At 35.7% G+C, this 22,565-nt stretch overlaps 1 protein-coding gene across 2 annotated transcripts in view; it reads left to right on the top strand.

Moving 5' to 3' along the window:
* The window catches only part of NUDCD1 (NudC domain containing 1), an 82,595-nt gene that overhangs the window by 44,754 nt on the left and 15,276 nt on the right, over positions 1 to 22,565 (top strand). For both annotated transcript variants that reach the window (XM_041769262.1, XM_041769263.1), the window contains one exon: positions 2,173 to 2,298. In XM_041769262.1, the coding sequence (XP_041625196.1) occupies positions 2,173 to 2,298 (126 nt within the window). The remainder of the gene's footprint in view (positions 1 to 2,172; positions 2,299 to 22,565) is intronic.

A 22,565-nucleotide genomic window follows, 5' to 3' on the forward strand; every position in this document is an offset into this window, starting at 1 on the left:
TGCTTCTCCCTCTGCCTGTGTCTCTGCCTCTCTCTCTCTCTCTGTGACTATCATAAATAAATAAAAAATTAAAAAAAAAAAAAAAAGAATGTGGCTGCCTTGATAGTCCTGAACTTTTAATTTTTGCCCTCTTCAACAGGTAATGGAAAGGGGAAAGGAGGGAGGAGTACAGAAGGTGCTTTTTGTATGCTGCTGGACAAATAAATATATATGTTCTTGAACTGTTGAAAAAATGCCCCCAGCTAATTGGCTGGTAATTGCATTCCCAGCCAACCATAACAACCAGAATGGTTTCCACTGATACGTAGGCTGGAACAGACAACCACAACTAGTGGGTGAGACATGGACAGGTTTGATAATACAGATCTGTATAACTCCCTGCCATTTCGTTTCAGAGGCTTTCTCAGGTCATTTCATTAAGTTCTCAATAACATGACAGCATTTTTGGGAAACTGGGTATGTGGATATTTGGTCAGTCAGTTGTAGAATTACATTTCTGTTGTTTATATATGCAGTTTATCACTTGAGCATTGGGATTCTTTTACTCTAGAGGTATATAAGACCAGACAGTGATTCTTGCATTAAGCAATGGAACATATTAAAATTAATGATTGCATGTATCTCCTCTTTAGGCTTATTAGCTATACCTCTGTGTTTTTGTTTGGGGATATTTGTGTGTGTGTTTAGCAATTTTGGAGTTAACACTCTACATCTTTAATTCATTACTTACCTCTATCGTTGAAAGGTATCACTTTGCTCATAACTTAAGAACTTCGCAATGTATTTCCATTTCTTCATCTTTTGTATTATTCTTATTGTACATACAAATTATCCTTATTGTACATTTTATTTCTTAATGTTATAAACTCAATAAGTGTTATTTTAACTTTAATCAGTCAATTCTCTTTTTTTTTTTTTTTTTTTTAGTCAATTCTCTTTTAAAGAGATCAGAAATATGGGGGGGGGGGGGAGTCTTACATTGACCCACATCCTTGTCATTTCCTCTGTTCTACACTTCTTTGTGTCAATTCACATTTCCATCTGTTGTCATTTTTCTCCTGGCTGAAGAACTTCCTTTAGCATTCCTTATAATGTAGGTTTGCTGGGTAAATTCTCTCAGCTTTTATTTGCTGCAAAAATACTTGTTGTCATCCTTTTAAAATATCTTTTTTAGGTATGTAAGTCAATGTTGATGGTTTTTTATTTTCTCCCTTTTATAACTTCAATTATACTACATTGTTTCCTGGCTTGCACAATTTCTGATGGGAAGTTGGCTATCATTTGTATCTTTGTTTCTCTGTTCATGTGGTTTTTTTTTCCTCCTCTGACTACTTTTAAGATATTCTCTTTATTATGACTTTTCAACAATTTCATTATATTGTGATTTGCAGTGAGTTTTTTTCATGTTTCTTTGACCTTTCTGAATCTGTACGCTGATAGTTTTCATCATTTATTGACTATTTCTTCAAAATTTTTTCCATTCTTCCTGTCTTCTTCCAGTTACTTATTTGTTAGACCATTTGATACTGTTCCACAGGTCACTGCAGTTGTGTTTTTTTTGTTTGTTTTTTGTTTTGTTTTGTTTTGTGTTTCATTTTAGATAGACTATTATTTCATTTCAATCTCACAGGTCTTCAATCTCACAGGTCCTGTCTCATTAGTTGTCAGTCCCATCTTTTTTGCTTTCCATTTCAGGTATTTTCATATTTAGCAATTCAACTGGCTTCTTTTTGTATATTTTCCATACCTCTATCAATATACACATGTTTTTCTTTACATCTTTGAGTATATAAAACATGTTTATATAACCTACTTTATTATCTTTTTCCGGTGACTTCATCATTCTGCCATTTCTGTTTTTGCTGATTAGGATTTATTGGTCTTAGGTCTGAAATTTAGGTTGTTTTTAAAAATTTTATTTATTTATTCATGAGAGAGAGAGAGAAGCAGAGACACAGGCAGAGGGAGAAGCAGGCACCATGCAGGGAGCCCGATGTGGGACTCAATCCTGGGACTCCAGGATCATGCCCTAAGCCGAAGGCAGACACTGAACCGCTGAACCACACAGACGTCCCTGAAATTTAGTTTTTAATTACTGCTATAATCTTGATATTTATAAGAATGAAGAAATCTATTCTCTTATTGATGGTTTATTTTATTTTCTGGTCTAAGAATCCAAATCCAGATAAAGAAAAACCTCCTTGTAATGCTCAAGAGTTAGAAGAATGTGACATTTTCTTTGAAGAGAGCTCCAGTTTATGCAGATTTGATGTCAGTACATTAAAAACTACTCATGTGGTAAGTAGTTGATTATTATATTTCTAAAAATTTATGAATAAATACAAGTTACATGAGATGGTAATTGATTGACCTAATGTATAATTTGTAAAGCTGGCTTGATTGGCACTACTGGCTATGATCTAAAACTCCTCACTTCATGAAATGGCAGTTTTATACCAACATCCCCAATAAAACAGTGTTGTGTTGTTTTGGTAGTATTGTGTATTTGATATATTATGATTTTTTTTTTGCTATTCAGATTTTTATATGTAGTTACAACTAATTTATAATAACCTCATATCTTTTTTCATTTGAAATTATGACATAAGTATTTTATGTTGTCATTTCAATTTAATTTAATGGCTGGGTGACACTCTATAATGTTATTGTTGGTGTTCATATTTGTATGTAGTGGTTGTCTTAGAGAATATAGTATATACATCTTTAGTAAATTATTTTCAAATTGCATTATTCATGATGATGCTTTTTTTTTTTTTAAGATTTTATTTATTTATTTCATGAGAAAGAGAGAGAGAGAAGCAGAGACATAGGCAGAGGAAGAAGCAGGCTCATGCAGGAAGCCTGATGTGGGACTCGATCCTGGGACTCTGGGATCATGCCCTGAGCCAAAGGCAGACGTTTAACCACTGAGCCACCCAGGCATACCTGCTTTTTTTTTTTTTTTTTTAAGTCCCTTTTTTACATGAAGCCTTTTACTGTATTCAGGGGTTTTATCTAATAGAGTTACAGAAGTCAAATTAGACCAAGGCTCTAACAAATTGATTTTCAGTCTATATTCTCATTATGTTAGCAGTTATTACCTATTTAATTGCATCTTTACTTAACCTTCAATTTTTTGTTTGATCTTTACTAATTGGCATGCAAGATATAGGATTTTTAGTCTGTGGGGTTTTTTACTATTGACTGTTTCATAATATTACTTTTGACTCTTGTGAAGAATTTTTTCATTTATTTGTTTTGGTGTTTCTGATTGACTTGTGTGACCTTTTTTTTTTTCTTAAAGATTTTATTTATTCATGAGAGACAGAGAGAGAGAGAGGCAGGGACACAGGCAGAGGGAGAAGCAGGCTCCATGCCGGAAGTCCGATGTGGGACTCGATCCCAGGACTCCAGGATTATGCCCTGGGCTGAAGGCAGGCGCTAAACTGCTGAGCCACCTAGGGATCCCCCTTGTGTGACCTTCTTTATAAAATATGTTCCTAAAGAGCATGCATTGAGACTTTCGTTGTAAGTAGGTTCTGTCTTCAGAAGGTTAAGAAATGTCCATATGATCCCTCATTGTATCACATTTTTAGGGATGATATTTGGTAAACATTTGTAGCAGTTTGCACATACTCTAGAACTGTTTAATCACAGTTCAGTGTTAATTGCTAATTTAACTTCAATGATTTGGTATTTGTATAAATTGCAAAATGATCACCACGATCAGTCTAGTTAACATTTGTCACCATACATAGACATTTTTCTCTTATGTTGGGAACTTATAAGGTCTGCGCTGTTAGCAGTTTCAAATATGAAGTATAATATTATTAACTATAATCATCATGCTATGCATTACAATCCCCAATACTTACTTAAAACTGGATGTTGATAGCTGTTGACACACTTAATTCATCCCCCAGCCGCCATCAGGTGTGAAGTGTGAGGGAATATCTCATCGTGGTTTTGATTTGCATTTTTTGATATTTAATGTTGTTGAGCACCTTTTCATGTAAAAGATGGCCATCTATAGGTCTTCTTTGGACAAATGGTGTCTATTTAGTTCCTTTAATCATTTTTTAATTGCATTGTTTGTTTTTTGCTATGTAATTATAAAAGTTAATTATAAATTTCGGATATTAACCCCTTATCAGATAGGACTTATAAAATCTTTGCCCATTCATTAGGTTGCCTTTTCATTTTGTTGATCGTTTCCTTTGCTATTGAGAAGCCTTTTAGTTTGAAATAGTTCCACTTTTTAATTTTTACTTTTGTTGCCTTTGCTCCAAAAAAATCATTGCCAAGACCAATGCCAAGAAACTTACTGCCTCTGTTTTCTTTTAGGACTTTTATGACTTCAGATCTTATGTTAAACTTTTTAATCCATTTGAATTAGCTTTTGTGTATGATGTAAGGATAGTGGTCCAGTTTTGTTCTTTTCTATGTATGTGGCTATCCAGTTTTCCCAACATCATTTATTAAAGAGATGGTCCTTTCCCCATTGTATATTCTTGGCTCCTTTATCATAAATTAATTGACCATAAATGGGTGGGTTTACTTCTAGACTCTGTTCCATTGGACTCTATTTTTATGCCAATACTATACTGTTTTGATTACTGTAGCTTTGTAATATAGTTTAAAATCAGGAAGCTTTTTTTTTTTTTTTTTAAAGATTTCATTTATTTATTCATGAGATAGAGAGAGGCAGAGGGAGAAGCAGGCTCCATGCAGGGAGCCCGATGTAGGATTCGATCCCGGGTCTCTAGGATCATGCCCTGGGCGGAAGGTGGTGCTAAGCCGCTGAGCCACCCAGGCTGCCCCAGGAAGCGTTTTCTAAGATTGCGTTGGCTATTTGGGATTCTGGGGAAAATGCCATTGGGAATTTTGATAGGAATTTTATTGAATCTGTAGACTGCTTTGCTTAATATAGATATTTTAATAATTTGTCCAATCCATGAGCGTGGAATATCTTTCCATTTATTTTTGTTTTCTTCAGTTTCTTTCACTGGTGTCTTACAGTTTTCAGAGTACAAATTGTTCAACCTCTTGGTTAAATTTATCCTTACTTCTTTTTGATGGAGTTGTTAATGAGATTATTTTCTTAATTTTTCTTTCCAACAGTATGTAACTAGTGTATGGAAATAACAGCTTTTTGTATTTTGGCTTTGTATCCTGCAACTTTACTAAATTTATTAGTTTTAACATTTTTTTGCTAGAATCTTAAGGGTTTTCTATGTAATATGTCATTTGCAAATAGTGACGGTTTTACTTTTTCCTCTCTGATTGGAATGCCTTTTATTTCTTCTTCCTGCCTTAATTGCCCTGCCTAGAACTTTCAAAACACTGTTGAATAAAGGTGATAAGAGTGAGCATCCTTTTCTTGTTTCTGATCTTTGAAGAAAAGCTTTTAATTTTTTAATGTTGAGTTTGACATTAGCTGTGGGCTTGTCATATGTGGCCTTTATTATGTTGAGATATGTTCTCTCTGTACCATTTTTTGAGAGTATTTTATAAATGCTGAATTTTGTCAGATGTTTTTTCTGCATGTATTGAAATGATCATATGATTTTTATTTTTCATTTTATTGATGTGGAATATCCTAATGATTAACTTACAGATACCAAACCTTCCTTGCATTCCTGGAATAAAACTCACTTGGTTATATTTTATGACCCTTTTTATGTATTGTTTAATTCAATTTGCTAATATTTGGTTGAGAATTTTAGCATCTGTGTTTATCGTCAATATTGGCCTACAGTTTTCTTTTCTTGTGGCATTTTTGTTTGGTTTTGGTATCAGGGTAATACTGGCCTTGTAAAATGAGTTTGGAAGTGTTCTCTCCTATGCTATTTTGGAAGACTTTCAAAAAGATTGGTATTAATTTTTATTTAAATGTTTGGTAGAATTCACCAGGGAAGCTCTCATCTTGGACTTTGTAGGGAGGCTTTTGATTACCAATTCACTTTATCCATTTCTTTAAGTTGTCCTATTTGTTAATGTATAATTGTTCATGGTAGTCTCATTCTGATCCTTTGTATTTCTGTGGTATCAGTTGTAACTTTTTCATTTCTGATTTTGAGTTCATTCTTTTTTCCTTGGCAAGTCTGTCTAGCTAAGGTTTGTCAATTCTGTTTATCTTTTCCAAAGAACCAGCTCTTAGAGACTAAAAAGACAATAGAAAAGATCAGTGAAACTATTTCATTTATTTCCACTCCCATCTTTGTTATTTCCTTCTTTTTAGTAACTTTGGGCTCTTTTCTTTTTCTAGCTCCTTGAGGTATAACATTAGGTTATTTGTGATTTATCTTGTTTCTTGTGGAGGTCATTTATTGCTATTCAGTCTTAGGAACATTTTTACATCATTCCAAATGTTTTGATATATTGTTTTTCCATTTTCTTTTGTCTCAAGGTATTTTTTTATTTCTCTTTTGGTTTCTTCTATGACCCATTAGTTGTTTTATAGCATGTTGTTTAATCGCCACATATTTGTGAATTTTCCGGTTTTATTTTTGTAAATGATTGTAGTTTCATACCATTGTGGTCAGAAAAATGCTTGCTATGATTTCATTCTTCTTAAATTTATTAATATTTGCTCTGTGGCTTAATATATGATTTAATCTGGAGAGTATTCCACATTCACTTAGAAGAGTGTATATTCTGTTGCTTTTGGATGGAATGTTATATATAGAAGTCTGTTAAACCCATCTTAATGATCTTCTGAGTGAATGATCAAACTATTGGTGAAAGTGGGATATTCTATTCCTTCAGGTCTGTTAGTATTGCTTTATATATTTAGGTGTTGCTGTGTTGGCTTCATAAATATTTACAAATGTTATATTCTCTTGTTAGAGTGACCTTTTTATCACGATATAATGTCTTATGTCTCCTATTAGTCTTTGTCTTAAAGTCTGTTTTGTCTGATATAAGTATAGCTATCCCAGCTTTCTTATAATTGCCACTGAATGGAGTATCTTTTTCTATCCTTTCACTTCCAATCTATGTGTTCTTCTATCTGAGGTGAGTCTCTTCTAGGCAGCATATACATGGGTCTTAGTTTTTTCCTTCTTTTCAGCCACTCTGTATTTTTACTGGAGAATTTAATCTATTCATATTTAAATTAGTATTGGTAGGTATGTACTGATTGCCTTTTGCTACCTTTTTTTCTAGCTATTTTGTAGTTTCTCTGTTCTTTTCTTCTCTGTCTTCCTTTGTGATTTAATGATTGTTCATAGTAGTATGCTTAGATTCCTTTATCTTTTGTGTATCTACTACAGGTTTTTGCTTAATAATTGCCATGAGGTTTACATTTAACAGCTTATATTTATAATAGTTTGTTTTATGTTGATAACTTCAGTCTGAATGCATTTGAAAGCTCTCCATTTTTACTCCAATTTTATGTTTTTGATGCCACAATTAACATTTTTTAGTATTGTTTACCTCTTAACATCACTGTATTTACTACTCTTGTTTTTTAACGTTCATATTACCTCTTTAAGTGATTAACACACCATATTTACAACATTAGAATATTTTGAAAGTTAGTATTATTTACCTTTACCAGTGAGGTTTGTATTTCAACATGCTTTCCTGCTTCTGTTTGGCATCCTTTTTTGTTCAGCCTAAAGAAGTTTCTTTAACATTTCTTACAAGGTCAGTCTAGTGGTGATAAACTCCTTCAGCTTTTACTTCTCTGGAAAACTGTCTCCTGCAATGCTGAATAATATCCTTGCCAGGTAGAGTATTCTTAGTTGGAAGATTTTTTTCTTTCAGCACTCTAAGTGTATCATATACTACAATCTTCTGGCCTGAAAAATTTCTGCTGAAAAAACTGCCGCTAGTCTTGGAGGGATGGTGGGGGTCCCTTGTATAAAATAAGTTGTTTTTCTTTTCCTGATTTTGAGATTGTCTCCTTGTTGGGGCACCTGGGTGGCTTGGTTGGTTAAGCATCTGACTCTTGATTGCAGCTGAAGTCGTGATCTTTAGGGTAGTGAGATCAAGCCCCACATCAGGCTCCACACTGAGTATGGAGTCTGCTTGGAATTCTCTTTCCCCTACCCCTCTGCCCCACCTTTCAAGCATGTGCTGTCTATCGCCCTCTCGAAAAAAAAGTTCTGTCCTTTTTTTTAACTTTTAACACTTTGAATATGAGACGTCTTGGTGTGGGTCTCTTTGAATTTGTCTTACTTGAAACTTTTGGGCTTTCTGAATCTCAGTGTCTTTCCTTCCCTAGATTAGGGAAATTTTCTGCCCGCTTTTTCTTCATTCTAGGATACTTATAATGCATATGTTCTGCTTGATGTTGTTCCATAAGGCCCATAAGCTATCTTCACTGTTATTTCCTTTTTATCTTTTTGCTGCTTTGATTTGATAAGTTTTATTGCCTTGTATTTGAGTTCACTGATCTTTTTTTCCTATTTCATCTAGTCTGCTATTGAAGCCTTCTAGTATATTTTTCAGTGATGTTATTCTTCAATTCTGTGACTTCTGTTTGATACTTTCTTACATTTTTTTGTCTCTTTGTTGAAGTTTTCACTTTATTTATCCATTCTTCTGTGCTTAGTATCTTTATGACTCATCTCAAACTCTTCATTGGGTAAACAGACCACTTACATCCATTTCATTAAGTTGTCTTTCTGAGGTCTTATTGTTTTCTTTCCTTTGGAACATATTTCTGTTTCTTCATTTTCTTGACTCTGTGTTGGTTTCTATGCATTACATAAAACAGCCACCTCTCCCAGTCTTGCAGGCATGGTCTCTTGTAGGAGATGAAACTTAATGTTGAGCTCTGCTCTAGCTCTTGTCTCTCAAACCTTTTTGATTGTACAAGCAGCTTATTTTACTTTTTGTAGCTCCTAGTATTTGAGAATGTACCAAAACCTGTCAGTGTCCCTAAGTGGAGGATCTCAGTCAGCTACTTTAGGCTGACTGGAAGCCTATCCCCCAGGCAACAGCTTTTAAAGTATGCAAAATAATATAGTCATGTTGGACCATAAAGAGAAGTCCCACTGTCCACCAGAACCACGTAAACTAAAGGTGTCTCCAGGTGGCAGCTACAAAAATCAGAGTGCCAGAGAAGTATACAAGCTCCTTTCTAGGAGATACTGGCACTTTGGAAGAAGGCAAGGGAATAGCACAGCAATAGTGCCTGATGATCTCCATCCCTGGAAAGTATCTCAGATGTCCTTGTATGTGTGTCAAACCAGAAGGCCATCCCTTGGGCTAAAGTTCCAGGCCAAGCAAATAGGCCTTTTTCACAGAAAGACTGGGGTATGTTTCATTCTGCTAGTGCTGTGTCCTGGTGGTAGTAGCTGACCAGTAATGACATCTCCAGGTGTAACTGTCCCATGCAACCCAGGAATAAAAGCTCCACTACTAGAGATAGGCATTTTAGGGGGCATCTGCTGGGTAGCAGCCATAAAAACTGAGACCACCAGATTAAAAACTGGGGTGCCTGGTGTGTGTACAACAAGCTTCCCTCTGGAGATGATGTGCCCTCGAATACAGAAGAGGGAGAGTGCAAAGATAGTCCTAGCCTTCTGAGATTTCTGGAGAGGGTTATAGCTAGCTCTCAGTTGTATATTTAATTAGAAACCTGCCCCTCAGGCTGCAGCTATGAAGATAAACTAATCGGCCACTTTTACGAAAAGAAAGACTGGGTATTTGAGGTTTTTGCCTCCATGCTTTTCCCCTAGGGGTGGTAGTTGGTTAAGAATTCATTCTCTGTCCTATACAGGCTTGTGGAACCTGCAAGTATAAACTCCACTGGCTACCAGAGCCAGGTGATCTAGAGGCCCCTCATGGATGGCAGCCACAAAAATTGAGGCACCATTTAAGGGTACAGACTCCCTTCTGACAGATTCCAGTACTCTGGAGGGAGGCAGAAAGAGAATGCAAAGTTGACACCTGCCAGTCTGTCTCTTAGGAGCATTCCAGTATGCCTCTAGCTGTGTATTAAATTAGATGCTTTAATAAGATAAGCAGATGAACATCTTTCACAGAAAGTCTGGGTACTTTACAGTCATCTGCCTCTATGACTGGTGAGTGTGTGCCCCATGTCTCTTTAATAATAAGTTTTTCAGTTCAGGCTGCCTTGGCTTTCAAACATGTTTTGGAGGTTCATCTCTCAAGTGCAGGTCATAAAAGTTGGGGTGCTTGATATTGGGTTAAACCTATCAATCCTTAGGAAGTAGCTTGGTGTTTGAAGTGCCCTCTTGATTGTAGATGACTGTGCCAGGTTTATATATATGGTTTATGGTAAGATTATGTCTCAGCTCCTCTACTTGCTTGGGGGTGTGGGTTTTTTTTTCCCAGCGGGGATTGTTTCATATGTAGCTATAGGCTCAGTGTGTCCATGTGAGATGAGTTCAGGATCTTTCTATACTGCCATCTTGAACTGAATCTCCAAAATATCTCATCTTTGTTTCAGTTGGGTTAAATTTGAGACCAAAGTTTCTTTTTTTAGAAGTATAAGAACTTTGATATTTCTCTTATTAGATATTTTAAATAAATAAGCAAAGATTTTGTGAAGTAAAAAATGCATAAACATTGCTGTTTGAGTATAAATGTTCCATTTATAAATGGAACAGCTCCAACAACTAAGTAGTAAGTACATCTTTCTAAAGGCAGAATTGGCTTGTCAGTGTATTATATGAAAGTCAAGTTCTACCTGGTCAAATGTGTAGTTTCTTGGTATACACAAGAAGGTACCAGTTTGCTTGTCATTGGAGGAGGGGGAACAAAGTAGGCTGTAGTGTTTCAGATGTTCACTGCTACATCCACTTTAGGAATCAAACAGTACTTTATTGACAATTTGTACTTCTTTTTGCAATGTTTACTTCAAATTCTCTCTTCTTAATTTCATTTGTCACGACTTTGGACAGTTTGAAATTACCTGTACATGGAAAGGTCAGTATATGTCCTTATAGTTTTAGGAAACAATATTGTAACAAAAAGGTCAGAACTCTATATTATAAATGATAGATTTTTCAAAATATAAAATTTCCTGAGAAATGGAAATCAGGGTTAAGAATTTGGCATTTGGAAAATAAAATGTTAAATGAATGTATGCAGCAGCACAATAAAAGAGAAATATTAAATAGTAGATCTGAGAAAGAAAAGTAAAAGATGTGGTCACTGGGATATAAAGCTCAAATCAGAATTCAAATACAAATGAAGAATTATTTTTGCTTCCATCTTGAGCTATGCTATACAAAATAGTAGCCACTAACCGCATAGTAGTTAATGAGCATTTGAAATACAGCTTTTCTGAATTGAGATGTACTGTAAGGGTGAAATACACAACCAGATTTTGAAGTCTTAGAATAAAAAGAATATAAAATATATTAATAACTTCTTTATGAATTTAGTTTAGATATGCTTGGTTAAATATATTACTAAGACTTTTTTCCTGTTTTTATTACCTTTTAATATGATTACTAGAAAATTCAAAATTATATATGTAGTTGATTACTGTTATTCAAAAGAAATTAACTACATATATAATATAGTGACCAAATTAAATACAGACTTGAGCAATCAAAATGAGGATATTTTTGTGTGATAGGATATTTTTAAAAATTAAATTACAGTGAGTTTCTGAGATCAGATCAGATGGCATTCATCATACACTACTTAAAACAAGACTGAAATAGCTGAAAAAAATACTTGCAAGTTACAAATAAAGCCATCAAGACAGGAAGCAGAGGAGTTACAAAGAGGAAATAATTCTTTTAGGTTAGTGTCGTTATGAGAGCTAGTAGAAAAGGCATGTATCCAATACACTAAATCTTTTAAGAAGGTATTAAGGATAAGATCAGAAGTTAGAAAGTACCTAAACCAGTGGTTCTCAAATTTTTTGGTCTTTGAACCTCTTTACTTTTGTACATTGCTTGGATGGAGTATCCAATTTTTATTTGCATTGTATCAAATTTGACCAAGTATCAGAAATTAAGCTATATTGGAGTGCTGGATGGTTCAAGTCTGACTCTTGATTTTGGTACTGGTCATGAGATCAAGCTGTGGGGCTCTGCACTTAGCAGGGAGTCTGCTTGAGAGTCTCCCTCTTCCTCTCCTCTCCCCCACTTGGATGCACACGCATTCTGAGATAAATAAATCTTTTTTTCAAAAAAGAAATTAAGCTATTTAATAATTTTCCTAATATGGCCTCCATAACAAAGTACCACAGACTAGGTCATTTAAACAAAGGAAATTTGTTTTTTACAGTTCTAGAGGCTGCAAGTCAGAGATCCAGGTGTTAGTTTGGTTAAATTCTTCTGAAGGCTCTCTCCTTGGTTTATAGATAGATAGCTATCTTCTCCTTTTAGTAATCACGTGGTCCTTGTACTTGTGTTTGTTTCCTAATCTCTTCCAAGGATACCAGTCATATATTGGATTAGGACCCACCCTAATGACCTCAGTTTAATTTAACCACACTTTTAAACGTTCTGTCTCCAAATAAGGTCACATTCCTGAGGTACTGTGTGGAGTTAGGACTTAAACATATGACTTTGGGAGGATTACAGTTTAGCTTATAACAATATCCTTCACTTAGATTTTATAGCAGTTATTAACATTTGCCACATTTATTTTTTCTTTCTCCTATTCTATTTATTAAAACATTTAGGAATGAGTTGCACATACCATATCCTTTTACCCCTAGTACCTCACATGTATACTAAAAATGAAGGCATTTTCTTACATAACCACAATGTAAGTCAGGAAGTTTAACATCAATACATAACTGTTACCTAATACAGTTCATATCAGATTTTACAATTGCTCAAATAATGTTACTCAATGGCAATTTTTTTTCCTGATTCAGAAACATTGCAATTAGTTGTGATGTCTCTTTAGTCTCCTTTAATTTAGAATACCCAGTTACCCAGCTTTTATAACATTGACTTTATTTTGTACTTTTTATGAATTGTATCCAATATTTCCTAAAAAGCAGATTGAATTGTTGGATTTTGCCAGGAATACCACATAAATGATATTTCCTTTTTAGTCTATCATATGAAGAAGATCTTCATGGCAGTGTTGTGGTGTGAAATTTAATTGGGTGGTACTCACCATGTTCCTTGGCTCCTAAGTTATCATCTTCCCCTTTGAATTAATAAGTACTTTGTGTGAAGGTCAAAGTAATCTTTATAAAGGGATTAGTAGATTTTATCATTTCTCTCTGCCTTTCCTCCTTATACTGGCTACCTATCTGTCACATTTAGAATAATTAGGATTTTTACCATGATCTATAAGCCCACTTCAAATTTTCTGTGACCCACTGTACGTGTTTTGAGATTCAGTCACACACGCACACCTGTAAAGCAAAAATTTCACACAACAGTACTATCCTTATTGCGTAAGACATACTTCATTCCATACTATTTTCAGTGAGATAAAAACAGTAAGTTCTCTTTTTAATCTACTTAATTTTTCCAAAAATGTTGAGACCCATAGTTTAAAAGATACTGCCCTCCAGTGATGATGTCTCTCAGACTCGACCATTTTTTTCCTGACTCACTTTCCTTTGGCCATGACGGCCTTCCTGCTGTTCCTCGTATTAAAAACCTGCTTGTGTTAAAACCCTTATACCTGAAGGGTTCTGCCTTGTCTCATTTGTCCCTTATTCAGTCCTCTCTTCACGTTTTACCTTCCATCTCTTCATAACCTGTACCAAACACAATTGCATTTCTATCCACCTGCTTTTTCTTTTTTCTCATGGTACTTTGTATTTCTTGATAAATTTACATTGTCTTATACATTATGATACCACTAAAGATCCAATCTCATAATTTTCAAACATGAAAAAAAAATTTTTCTTATATTTCTTATAAAATGGCCATTGTCCACAGGTTTTAGTAAAGTAAAAACGTAAGTACATTTCCCCCAGTTGTATTTTATGCCACTTAGCTAAGATCTGGTATCTTCCTATGTTCCAATCTCTAGTCAGTGTTAAAACATCATTACATAATTAACTTTACAAATGGATATTCAAACAAAAATACAACTCAGAATTTTGTAGGACTTCTGTTTTCAAACATCAGTTTTGGACATGCCACATATGTACAACTTATTAATGAAATTTAAGCACAATATACACATTTTACAGTATATGGGTTCCCATGATCTGAAATAGTGCTCAGCCAGGGACATCCTCAATTGTTGCTTAATAATTACTATAAAGAAGGGAGAGTGAGATTACTTAATAATTACTATAAAGAAGATAGAGTGAGAAGACACTGAGCATGCCAATAAATTGCCAGTAAGGCAACTCACTCTGAAAAAACCTAAAAACTAGCACAACAAATCTTCCATAGCTAAAAGCGTAAAGAAAGGCCACATTGAGAGGGGCAGAGATACTTGGTCATGAACCAAACTCCCAGCCTGGGACCCACAAGCAAGAGGAATATCATAGGCTCAAAAGAGTTAGGGGATCAGTCCTCACACTCTGTATTCCTGGCCCTGGGGAACTGCACAGGGAAGGTCAGTCCCTGTAATATCTGGCTTTGAAAATCAGCAGGGTTCATTGCTTAACTCTGGAAGCTTTGAAAATTATGGGGCTTAATTGAGAGGGCCAAGAGATAAGAAACCAAGTATCCGCACTTAAAGGGCTATTGTGCTATATTACTTGGTCTGAGACCCAGCACAGAAGCATCAATTTGAAAAGTACTTAGGGTTAAACATAGAAATGTATTGCCTAATTTAGGACATGTGCCAGAGGGGCAGGAATCTGTAGGAACTTTCACTGGGAACAGAGGTGCTGGCAAATACCATTTTTCGTGCCCTTCTTCACCCTAGCTGGCTGGAAGCATGTGAGAGCCAATTTTGATATTCTCCCAACTACTCTGCAATGCACTTTTCCCTACTCCATCATTCCTTGTGGACTTACCACTCCCAGTCTGCCCCCCCACCCCCACCCCAGCACATGCTCCTCCAAAGTGGCTTCAGCCTGGACCATCTGGTGGGCAGCCCTGACCAGAACCACTGTCCCTCTAAAGCAATTCCTGCCCCAGGAAGGGGAACCTAAGTACCCCCTCCCACCACCACCAGCATGCCCACAGTAGCTATAGCCAGGCCTCTCAGCCAATTGCCAGGAGCAAGCCAGTGTACCTGCAGTCATTACAGACAGCTAGCATAAAGGCTGATCATGCTCGTGGCAAGCTCTGCCCACAGTGTGCCCACAGTAATCATGGCAGTTCATTATTGATCACTGGGTAGAGGGCCAGCCCTGCCTACAAGCAACCCCAGACCCAGCAGGAGGGTGCATGCAGCCCAAGAAAGGACATCCTTGGAGCACCTGGTTCTAGTGACCTGGGGGAATTGCACTTCCAGGCACCACAGGACACCTTCTACATTAGGCCACTGTTTATTCAATACCAGAAGACACAGCTCACTTACCTAATACATAGAAACAAACACAGAGCCAGACAAAATGAGGAGACAGGATTATGTTCCAGACAAAAGAACAAGACAAAACTCCATAAGAGCTAAACAAAATGGAGATAAACAGTCTACCTAATGGAGTTTGGAGAGTAATGTTTGGGCTTGATACAAGAGTGGATAAACAGTGAGAACTTCAGCAAAGGGAAAGAAAATATAAAAAGAACCAATCAGTGCTGAAGAATACAATAATTGAAAAATACACTACAGGAAATCGACAGGTTAGAGAATGTAGAAGAATGGATTGGGAATCTGGAAGACAGGATAGTGGAAAGCAACCAAGCTAAACAGGAAAAAAAATAATTCTTTAAATGAGGAGGTTAAGGGACCTCTCTGAAATATCAAGTGTAATAACATTTGCGCAAATAACATTTGCGTTATTGTTTTTAGGAGAAGAAAGAAAGCAAGAGAAAACCTGTTTGAAGCTATAGCAGCTGAAAATTTTCCTAACCTGGGAAGGAAACACACATGCATATTTAAGAGCCCCAAACCAGATGAACTCAAAGAGGTCCACACTAAGACACAATAATTATTATTTATTTTATTTTATTTTTTTAATAAATTAATTTTTATTGGTGTTCAATTTACCAACATACAGAATAACACCCAGTGCTCATCCCGTCAAGTGCCACCTTCAGTGCCCATCACCCATTCCCCCCCACCCCCCACCCTCCTCCCCTTCCACCACCCCTAGTTCGTTTCCCAGAGTTAGGAGTCTTTATATGTTCTGTCTCCCTTCCTGATATTTCCCACACATTTCTTCTCCCTTCCTTTATATTCCCTTTCACTATTATTATATTCCCCAAATGAATGAGGACATACACTGTTTGTCCTTCTCCGATTGACTTACTGCACTCAGCATAATACCCTCCAGTTCCATCCACGTTGAAGCAAATGGTGGGTATTTGTCGTTTCTAATGGCTGAGGAATATTCCATTGTATGCATAGACCACATCATCTTTATCCATTCATCTTTCGATGGACACCGAGGCTCCTTCCACAGTTTGGCTATTGTGGACATTGCTGCTAGAAACATCGGGGTGCAGGAAGACACAATAATTAAATTGGCAAAAACTAGAGATAAAGAGGGACTCTTAAAAGCAATGAGGAAAACAAATAGTTACATACAAGGGAGAGATGTTTCAGCAGAAACTTTTCAGGCCAGAGGGGTATGGCCTATGTTCAAAATGCTGAAAGGAAGAAACGTATAACCAAGAATATTGTACCTTCACAATCTAAGGAGAGATTAAAAAGTTTACCAGACAAAAGTTAAGGGAGTTCATCACCACTAACGTAGCCTTACACAACAAATGTTAAAGGGACTTTCTTAAGTGGAAAAGAAAAGGCCATAACTAAAATTGAGAAAATTATGAAGGAAAAACTATCACTAGTAAAAACAAATATACAGGTAAAGGTAGAAAGAAGATCAGTCACTTATAAAACTAGCATGTACATTGAAAGATAAAAGCAGTAAAATCAAATATATCTTTAAAAATTAGGAGATACACAAAATAAAAGATATAAGGTAAGACATATGCATAAAACATAGAAAAGGAAGTATATATGTTCTAACTTAATATAGACTGTTGTACACATGGGAGGTTATATATGAACCTCATGGTAACCACAAACTAAGAACCTATAATAGATACACAAAATAGTAAAGAGAAAGGAATGTAAGCATAACACTGAAGAAACTTAAGTCACAATGGAAAAGAGCAAGACAAGAACAGAACTACAATAGTAACCAGAAAACAGCAAATGACAATAAGTACATAGTTATTGATTACCTCAAATGTAAATGTACTAAATGCTCCAAAGATATAGGGTGATTGAATGGATTAAAAAAAAATCCATGCATATTCAGCCTATGTAAGACTTTCAGATTTGAAGACACATAGAGACTGAAAGTGCAGAGATGGAAAATAATCCCATGCAGATGGAAGTGGGAGGAAAAAAGGGGTAGCAATACTTATATCAGATAAAATAGACTTTAAAACAAAGACTGGAAAATTTTTTTAAATAAATAAATAAAACGACTGTAACTAGAGACAAAGAATGGGTAATTGCACATTGTTACATAATGATAAAGAGATCAACCCATTAAGAGTATATACCAATTATAATACTACATAATGATAAAGGGATCAATCCAACAAGAGTATGTACCAATTGTAAATATCTATGCAACCGACATAGGAGCACCTGCAAATATTAAAAGACATAATGGAGAAATTGACAGTAATACAATAATAGACTTTAGCACTCCACTTAAATCAATGGATAGACCATCAAGACAGAAAATCAGATTAGTAAGGAAACAGTAGTTTTGAATAACACAACAGACTAGATGAACTTAATTAACACACACACACAGAACATCCCATCCCAAAATGAAATACACTTTCAAGTGCACATGGAACATTCTCCAGGATAGATCTCATGTTAGGCCACAAGACAAGTCTCAACAAATTCAAAGAGATTGAAACCATATCAAACATCTTTTACAGTCATGGTGTATGAAACTAGAAATCAATTACAAGAACAAAACTGAATAAAACACAGACACATAGAATATAAACAGTATGATGCTAAACAACCAGTGGGTCAATGAAGAAATCAAAGAGGAAATCAGAAATTACGTGGAGATAAATGGAAATAGAAACACAATGACTCAAAATCTTTGGAATGCAGCAAAAGCAGTTCTAAGAAGGACATGTATAGCCATGCAGGCCTATCTCAAGAAACAAAAATATCAAATAATCTTACCTTACAGCTAAAGGAATGAAAAAAAAAGAACAATGGTCAAAGTTAATAGAAGGAAGGTAATAAAGAATAGAACAGTAGTAAATGAAATACAGACTAAACAAACAATAGAAAAGACTAATGAAACTGAAAGCTGGTCCTTTGCAAAGTTAAACAAAATTGATAAACTTTTAGCCAAAGTCATCAATTTAAAAAGACTCAAATTGAAGCAGAAATGAAAGAAGTTAAAACCGATACCACAGAAATACAAAGGATTATGAGACTATGGCAAAAAATTATCAAGTTATTCAACCCAGCTTGAGCTCTCCTGCCTTCTGCAGCCACCGTCCAGGGGCCCGCCCAGTCAGCTTGCCCGTGGTCACGGTTCAGCCTGTGGTTTTCTGTGTTTCTTGCCCACTGGGGGCGTGGGACACGCCGGGACCTGCAGGAGGGCAATTACCGTACACCTTACATACCTCTGCTTTTGTTGTTTTCAAATGCTAGATGAACGTTTCTGTGCTAGGTTCTTTTAAATAAAAAGGGGTTAAAACCCAGATGCTGTATATTAATTTGTAATTATGTATAAAGTAAAGCAGTTTTACAGTAAAACTGCAAAAAATTTTTTCAGTGTGTTTTCTGGGATTTTGCCACAACATACTGGCTTTGTATTTTATTTATCTTCCTCTCTAGTTATTGGCTTCAGACTCTACTTGTAAAGTCCCCTCCACCCTTTCAAAAAATAAATGTCCTTTAAGTCTTAAAAAAAAAAAATAATTCCTAGAAATCTATAATCTTTCAAGATTGAGTTAGAAAGAAAGAAAAAAATCTGAACAGACTGATAACTAGTGAAATTGAATCGTTAATCCAAAATCTCCTAAAAGCCAATGTCCAGGAACAGATAGCTTTGAAGGTGAATTCACTAAAAATTTAAAGAAAAGATAATAATACCATTCTTCTCAAACTGTTTCAAATAATAAAAGAGGAAGGAATGCTTACAAATTTATTCTACAAGGCATTACCCTGATACTAAAGCCAGGCAAAGACACTTTAAAAAAAATCACAGACCAGTATTTCTGATGAATATAGATATAAAAATACTCAACAAAATATTAGCAAACCAAATTCAAAAATACATTAAAAGGATCATGCACCATGATCAAGTGGGATTTATTCCAGAAATGCAAGAATGGTTCATTCTCCACAGATCTGTCAACATGATAAACCACATCAACAAAATGAAGAATAAAAAACCCATAAGATCATCATAACAGTTGCAGAAAAAGCATTTGACAAAATTTAACAAAAAGCATTTGACAAAATTTAACATTGATTTGTGATAAAAACTTTCAATAAAGTCAGGTATAGAGGGAGCATACCTCAACCCAGTAAATCCCACATATCAAAAGGCCACAGCTAATACTATACTCAAACTGAAAATTTTCCTCTTAAAATCAGGAACAAGACAAGGATGTCTACTCTTGCCATTTTTATTCAACATTGTATTGAGAGTCCTAACTGCAACATCAGACAAGAAAAAGGAAAAGGCATCCAACTGGTAAAGAAGTAAAACTGAGAAGTCCCACTACTGGATATTTACCCATAGAAAACAAAAACAATTCATAAAGATAATATGCACGAGTGCCTGGGTGGCTTAGTTGATTAAGTGTCCAACTCTTGATTTAGGCTCAGGTCATGATCTCAAAGTCGTGAGATGGAGCCCCTTGTCAGGCTCTGGCTGGGTGTGGAGCCTGTTCATTCTCTCTCTCCCTCTGCTCCTCTCCTATCTTCTCTCTTCCTCTCTAAAAGCAAAAACAAAAAACCCTAAAAGGTATTGCACCCATGTGTTCATTTCTGTATTATTCACAATAGCCAAAATATGGAAGCAACCCATGTGTCCATCAGTAGAAGAATGGATAAAGAAGATGTCGATGTTTACACACATGCCGGCACATGCACACACACACGCACACACACACGAATGTTACTCAACTATAAAAAAGGATGAGATCTTGGCCATTTGTGACAATATGGGTAGACACAGGGAGAGAATATTATGCTAAGTGAACTAAGTCAGAAAAAGACAAATAAATGTGATTTCACTTATATGTAGAATCCAATAACCAAAACAGACAAGAAGCAGAAACAGACCCATAAATACAGAGAACAAACTTGCCAAAGGGAAAGGAATGACCTAAACAGGTGAGTGGGAGTGGAAGAAACAGGCCTGCAGTGATGGAAAGAATAAGTCATGGGAATGGAGGACACAGGTATAAGGAATATAGTCAGGTGATGTTGTAGTAACACTGTATAGTGACAGATGGTAGCCATACTTGTGGTTAGCATAGTATGAAATAGATACTTATCAAATCATTATGTTGTTCATCTGAAACTAATAGAACATTAGATGTTAAACCACAATTAAAACTATCGCTGCAGATGACATAATATATATAGAAAACCCTAAAGACTCCATCAAAAGTTTGTTGGAACTAATAAGTGAATTTACTAATGTTGCAGGATACAAAATTATGAAAATCTGTTGTGTTTCTGTATGCTAATTACCATCATAAAGAGGAATTAAAACATCTCATTTACAGTTGCATCAAAAGCAATTAAAATACCTAGGAATAAATTTAACCAAGGAGGTGAAGGACCATGTACTCAGAAAACTAAAACATTGATGAAAGAAATCAAACAACACACAAGGAAATGGAAATATATACCGTGCTTATGGATTGGAAGAATTTATATGGTTTAAATCTCCATATTGGCGCCTGCCTTTGGCCCAGGGCGCGATCCTGGAGTCCTGGAATCAAGTCCCACGTCAGGCTCCCAGCATGGAGCCTGCTTCTCCCTCCTCCTGTGTCTCTGCCTCTCTCTCTCTCTCTCTCTCTCTCTGTCATAAATAAATAAGTAAATAAATAAATAAATAAATAAATATCAATAAATAAATCTATCTATCTTAAAAAAAAAAAGTCCATAACAGTCAAAGCAATCTAGATATTCAGGAAAATGCCTATCAGAATACCAATAGCATTTTTCACAGAACTAGAACAAAACATCCTGAAATTTGTATGAACCACAAAAAATTCACTAATACCCAAGGTATTGAGAATGAACAAAGCTAGAGGTGTCACAATCCCAGATTTGAAACCATACTACAAACCACAGTAATCAAAACAGTATAATACTGGCACAAAAACAGACACATAAATTAGTGAAACAGAATAGAGAGCCTAGAAATAAACCCATGCTGATATGGTCAATTAATACATGACAAAGGAGGCAAGACTATACAGTGGGGATGGGGCACCAGGGTAGCTCAGTTCGTTAAGGGTCCAACTCTTGCTTTGACTCAGATCGTGATAAGGTCATAGGACTGAGCCCCGTGTAGGGCTCTGTACTCAGCAGGGAGTCTCCTTGGGAATCTCTCCCTCTCCTTCCTCCTCTCTTTCTGCCTTCCCCTCCCCCACTCTCTCTAATAATAAATCTTTTTTTTTTTTTAAATGTACAATAGGGAAAAGATAGCTTATTCAATAAATCATCCTAGGAAAAAAGAACAGCTACATGTAAAAGAGTGAAACCGGACCACTTCTTTATACCATATACAAAAAAAAAAACCTCAAAATGGATTAAAAACCTAAATATAAGACCTGAAGCCATGTAACTCCCAAAAGAACACATAGGCATTAAAGTTTATGCCTCAGCCTTAGCAATATTTTTCTCAATGTCTTTCCTCAAGCAAGGGGAACAATAACAAAAATAAATAATTGGAACTACATCAAACTAAAAATCTTTTTGCATGGCAAAGGAAACAATCAATAAAATGAAAATTCACTTACTGAGTTGGAGAAGAGAATTACAAATGATATTAATTAATATGCAGAATACATAAAGAACTCCTATAACTCAAAAAAAAAAATCTGTTTTAAAAATGGGCAGAAGGGGGATCCCTGGGTGGCTCTGCGGCTTAGTGCCTGCCTTTGGCCCAGGGCGCGATCCTGGAGTCCTGGGATCGAGTTCTGCATCGGGCTCCCGGCATGGAACCTGCTTCTCCCTCTGCTTGTGTCTCTGCCTCTCTGCCTCTCTCTCTCTCTCTCTCTATGTCTATGAATAAATAATAAATAAAATTTAAAAAAAAAAATGGGCAGAAGATCTGAATAGAATTTTTCCAAAGAAGACACACAGGTGACCAAGATACCTGTGAAAATATGTTCAACATTACTAATCTTCAGGGAAATGCAAACCAAAACCACAGTGAATCATCATCTCACACTGGTAAGAATGGCTAGTATCAAAAAAAACAAGAAGTAACAAATGTTGGTGAAGATACAGAGAAAAAGGAACCCTCATGCACTTTTGATGGAAATGTACTTTGGTGCAAC

Source organism: Vulpes lagopus, chromosome 9, assembly GCF_018345385.1.
Source record: "Vulpes lagopus strain Blue_001 chromosome 9, ASM1834538v1, whole genome shotgun sequence".
NCBI lineage: Eukaryota > Metazoa > Chordata > Mammalia > Carnivora > Canidae > Vulpes > Vulpes lagopus.